This window comes from Amaranthus tricolor, chromosome 13, assembly GCF_026212465.1.
Source record: "Amaranthus tricolor cultivar Red isolate AtriRed21 chromosome 13, ASM2621246v1, whole genome shotgun sequence".
NCBI classification, from domain to species: Eukaryota; Viridiplantae; Streptophyta; class Magnoliopsida; order Caryophyllales; family Amaranthaceae; genus Amaranthus; species Amaranthus tricolor.
In genome coordinates, this window is record NC_080059.1 from 11,411,550 (window position 1) to 11,415,555 (window position 4,006).

General features: G+C 30.5%; 1 protein-coding gene across 1 annotated transcript; it reads left to right on the forward strand.

The window, feature by feature from the left end:
- Window positions 1-3,063: 3,063 nt before the first annotated feature.
- LOC130798815 (uncharacterized) lies at window positions 3,064-3,615 on the forward strand. Its single transcript, XM_057661907.1, has one exon. It carries the CDS (start codon window positions 3,064-3,066, stop codon window positions 3,613-3,615), a length of 552 nt encoding a protein of 183 aa, XP_057517890.1.
- The last annotated feature ends 391 nt before the right edge of the window (window positions 3,616-4,006 follow it).

Consider the following 4,006-nt stretch of genomic DNA (forward strand, 5'->3'; position numbering starts at 1 on the left):
TTTTCTACAATAATTTCAACTTTTGATTAATTATGAATAATTCCAATTTTAGGGTCACTTATCCAAGAACATTATTGCTTAAATAGTGACCGAAGTCTAAAAGTTAATTGCTAAAAGAATAAAATAAAATAAAAAATCAAAAATATTACAAATTAAAAGTTAAAATTAAAAAACAAATTTACTTGATTTCTCTTTTTAATTTTTTTAATTTAATTTATATTTTACTTTTATACTTTTTATACAAAATGACTTGTTATATAGATAAGAGGTTATTACCTTGGTGCATGCTTAGCAAGCACCTCTTATATATGGGATTATTCATAGTTAATCAAAAGGTAGGATTATTGTAGGAAAATTAGTTAAAGATTGGATTATTCTGGATAATTTTTTCTACTTGTAGCTATTAGATTACTTATAATTTAAAAGTAGAAAAATTTACTTTTAAAAACGTCACATTTGGGTGATTCTATTTTATATATCTCACCTTTTAATCATTTTTGAAAACATTGACCTTTGGCCTCGATTTTTTTTCTCAAAGTCTGTATTGGTGACCTTTTTAGAGGTCATATGACCAAATTATGGCAAAAATAATATTAATGGTGACCCAAAATTAGGTGAGTCATGGAAAAGGTAGGAGCAATCGGATCAACATATGACTTGTTCGAGCAAACGGTTGTATATTTTATTCCAAACCATATGCCATGTGTTGCTATATAATTGGACGGCGTAGAAAAATCAGCCAACAAATACAACAACCTGCTATGTGTTTCCAAATGGCAGCTAGTAGTTGGTTAAAAAAAAGTCATTTATTTTTCTTAATTGCTGTTTTCTTATCAAAATAAATTTTAAAAAAAAATCAATGATTTTATTTTTTCGAGATCTATAAAATGAGATTAATTTTGATACTTTTTGAAATATTTTCAAAAATCATAATTTTAATTTCCTACCTTTTTTTTGTTACAAAATCCCACAAAAATCCTTCAAATTTTCACAAAAGAAATCAATTCAAATAATATAAATTCTTTAAAAAAAACTAACTTAAATTTTATAAAAATAAATTTATCTTGTTCATGAAAATATAGTTATTAAAATGATAGATATAATAAGAGAGAGAAAATACGGTGTGGTAGATAAAAAGTAAGAGAGAGAACATAATGACATTTTAAAAGAGGTCATTGTTAATAAGATTATTTTAAAAGAAGAACTTTTAGGAGAGAGAAAAATAATAAAATAGTAAGATGACTATATTATTGGGTCATGAGTAATGATACTCTAATAATTCAATTTTTTTTTATTTTACAAAAAATAAAATAAAAAAAGAAAATAATAACCCCTTGAAACCACCATTCCCTGAAAACCTCCCCTCTCCCCCCCTGTCGACCACTCCCGCCCCCCACCCCTTCCCATCCTTGAAACCACCCCCTAAAATACTGCACGCGCCACCACCAAAAACACCTCCTAAAATCATAAAACTCTAAAACTAACCCATTGCAACCACCCCTGAAATGTCAACCCCTAGCCAACTTTACCCAGTTCGAACCTACCCCTCACCACCCTTTCTAATTTGACCTAGTGAGTTTATTGTTACTTGTCCTGAATCTTACGAGTTTACTACATTGCCCAATCTCATCTGGTAGAGAATCTGACAAATCATTGGATAATAACAATAATTTAATGAGTTTTTTTTAGTTGAAAAATTCCTTTTAAAATAACCCCATTTAAACTATTCCATGAAAAATCAATAGCGTCCAAATTTTCTAAGCTTTTTGGGATATTCCTTTCTAACTTGTTTTGCCACAAAAAATTGGTTAACTTTCTCAACTTAGATGGGATCGCACCAAATATTTAATTGTTAACTTTCTTTAACTTGTTTTTTTTCAGATTTGAGCTTATTAAAGACCGAAATTCTAAATCAAATTAAAATTGACGTCACTTTCACTTTATTAAGCGATATTTAAAAAACTTAAGCGCTCTCACAAGCAATGATAAATCCTTAATCAACAATCCAAGTGTAACATGTGCAATCTTAAGCTCCTTGTTTACATTTTAAATTGAGATTATTAAAATTAATTAACAAAATTAACGGTTGATATTAGTTAATAATTTAGAGATTTTGCTTAGTATGTAAACTATTAATTTGAATAAAGGCTTATTTGTTTTGAATTATTTTGGTGAAGCTATATTGTATTTATTTATAAAGCTTTAAAAGTAAATAACCAAAAATTTAAAATAAAAATAATATAGTATGAAATAAATTTAAGTTTAAGTTGAAAAATAGATAAGATACTCTTTAAATATTAAGGTCAATTCTCAATTTATTCCTTTTCTTTGTATAAGAGTAGTAGTACTAGTAGTAGTATTGGTAGTATTAGTATTAGTAGTAAGAACACAAATGTTGAGGATATTAATACAACATAAACAAGTCGCCCGCTCAACTACTCTTATTTTTCTACAACAAAATATATTCTATTACAAAATAGATACTCTCTTTTAGATTCAGGACATATACATATATATACATGTAATTTGCAATGTATCAATTTAATTTTTTCCCATTATTGAAATAACATGCAATTTTCCTTTCTCTGTTTTCTTTATCATCTTCTTCATTTTTCTATTGCATAAAACTTTCATCCCCATTATCAAAACTTTGAGGTAAGCTTTAACATGGTATCAGATTCAGCAAGAAGATCCATCATTTTCTTTGAAATTCCGCAATAATCGTAAGTTCTTCCTTGAATCTTTGATTCCTTTTCTCCTTTCGATTCCTTCTTCGATTCTTACTTCTCTTCCATTCTTAATTTTGTATCTGTATATGCAAATTCGTGCTTGCTATCTTTCTTGCTTTCGCCTCTTTCTTCCCCGTTCTTGATTTTCTGAAACCCTAAATCTCCTTTTTCACCCGATGATAAATTGATCTTCTTCTTCATTCACGATCGTGTCGCCTTCGTCAGTCATTTCATATTTCCGTAAGTTCTTAATTCTTTGATCTTTGTTTCTTTGATATCTGAAACTGATTTTCACCATCTCTTTTTTCATTTTCTTCTTCTGCTTCAATTGATTATGTCTTCTTCTTCTGAAACTCAACAAAACATCGATCCTATTACTAATCCAACCTCTCCATATTATTTACATCCTAGCGATGCAAGTTTTATACTCGTTTCCACTCCTTTTACTGGAAACAATTTCATTGATTGGAAAAGATCTGTTACGATAGCTTTATCAGCCAAGAACAAACTAGGATTCATCAATGGCAACATTTCTAAACCTGCTGATTCTTCTTCTGTCTTTCCGGCCTGGGAAAGAGGCAATAGTACTCTCATCACCTGGTTCATGAAGGTGTTAGATCCAATAATCGCCAGAAGTGTTCTGCATTTCGATTCTGCTTCTGCAATATGGTCTAATCTTCACGAAAGATTTGGACAGACTTCTGGTACACAAATTTATTCAACTCTACAGCAACTTGCCGACATACAACAAGGAACATATAACATTTCTTCGTTCTACACTAAGATGAAAATACTATGGGATACACAAGATGCTACTCAACCATTGCCAATATGCACTTGTACAAATTGCACCTGTAGAATCACTCAAAAAGTCATGACACTTTAAGAAGAACAAAGAACTATTTCTTTTCTCATGAAGCTCAATCCCAATTTCACACATGTCAGGGATAATCTCCTTATGCAATATCCACTGCCTCCAATATCTCATGCTTACAGGCTCCTGGCACAGGAAGAAGAACACAAAGCTATCTCTGATAATGTTCCAGAAGAGTCTCATGCCATGTTTGCTAACAAGGGGAGAACATCTGAAAATAGAAGTAACTCTGGCATAACTCCTTACAGACCTCCTCATTCTAGTGACAAGTCCTCCTCTCAAAGAAAATCATCTTATTTTTGTGACCATTGCAAGAAGATCGGCCACACTAAAGATAGATGCTACAGATTACATGGCTTTCCTTCCAACTCTGCTGCTAAGTCCAATTGGAGAAATAACAAAG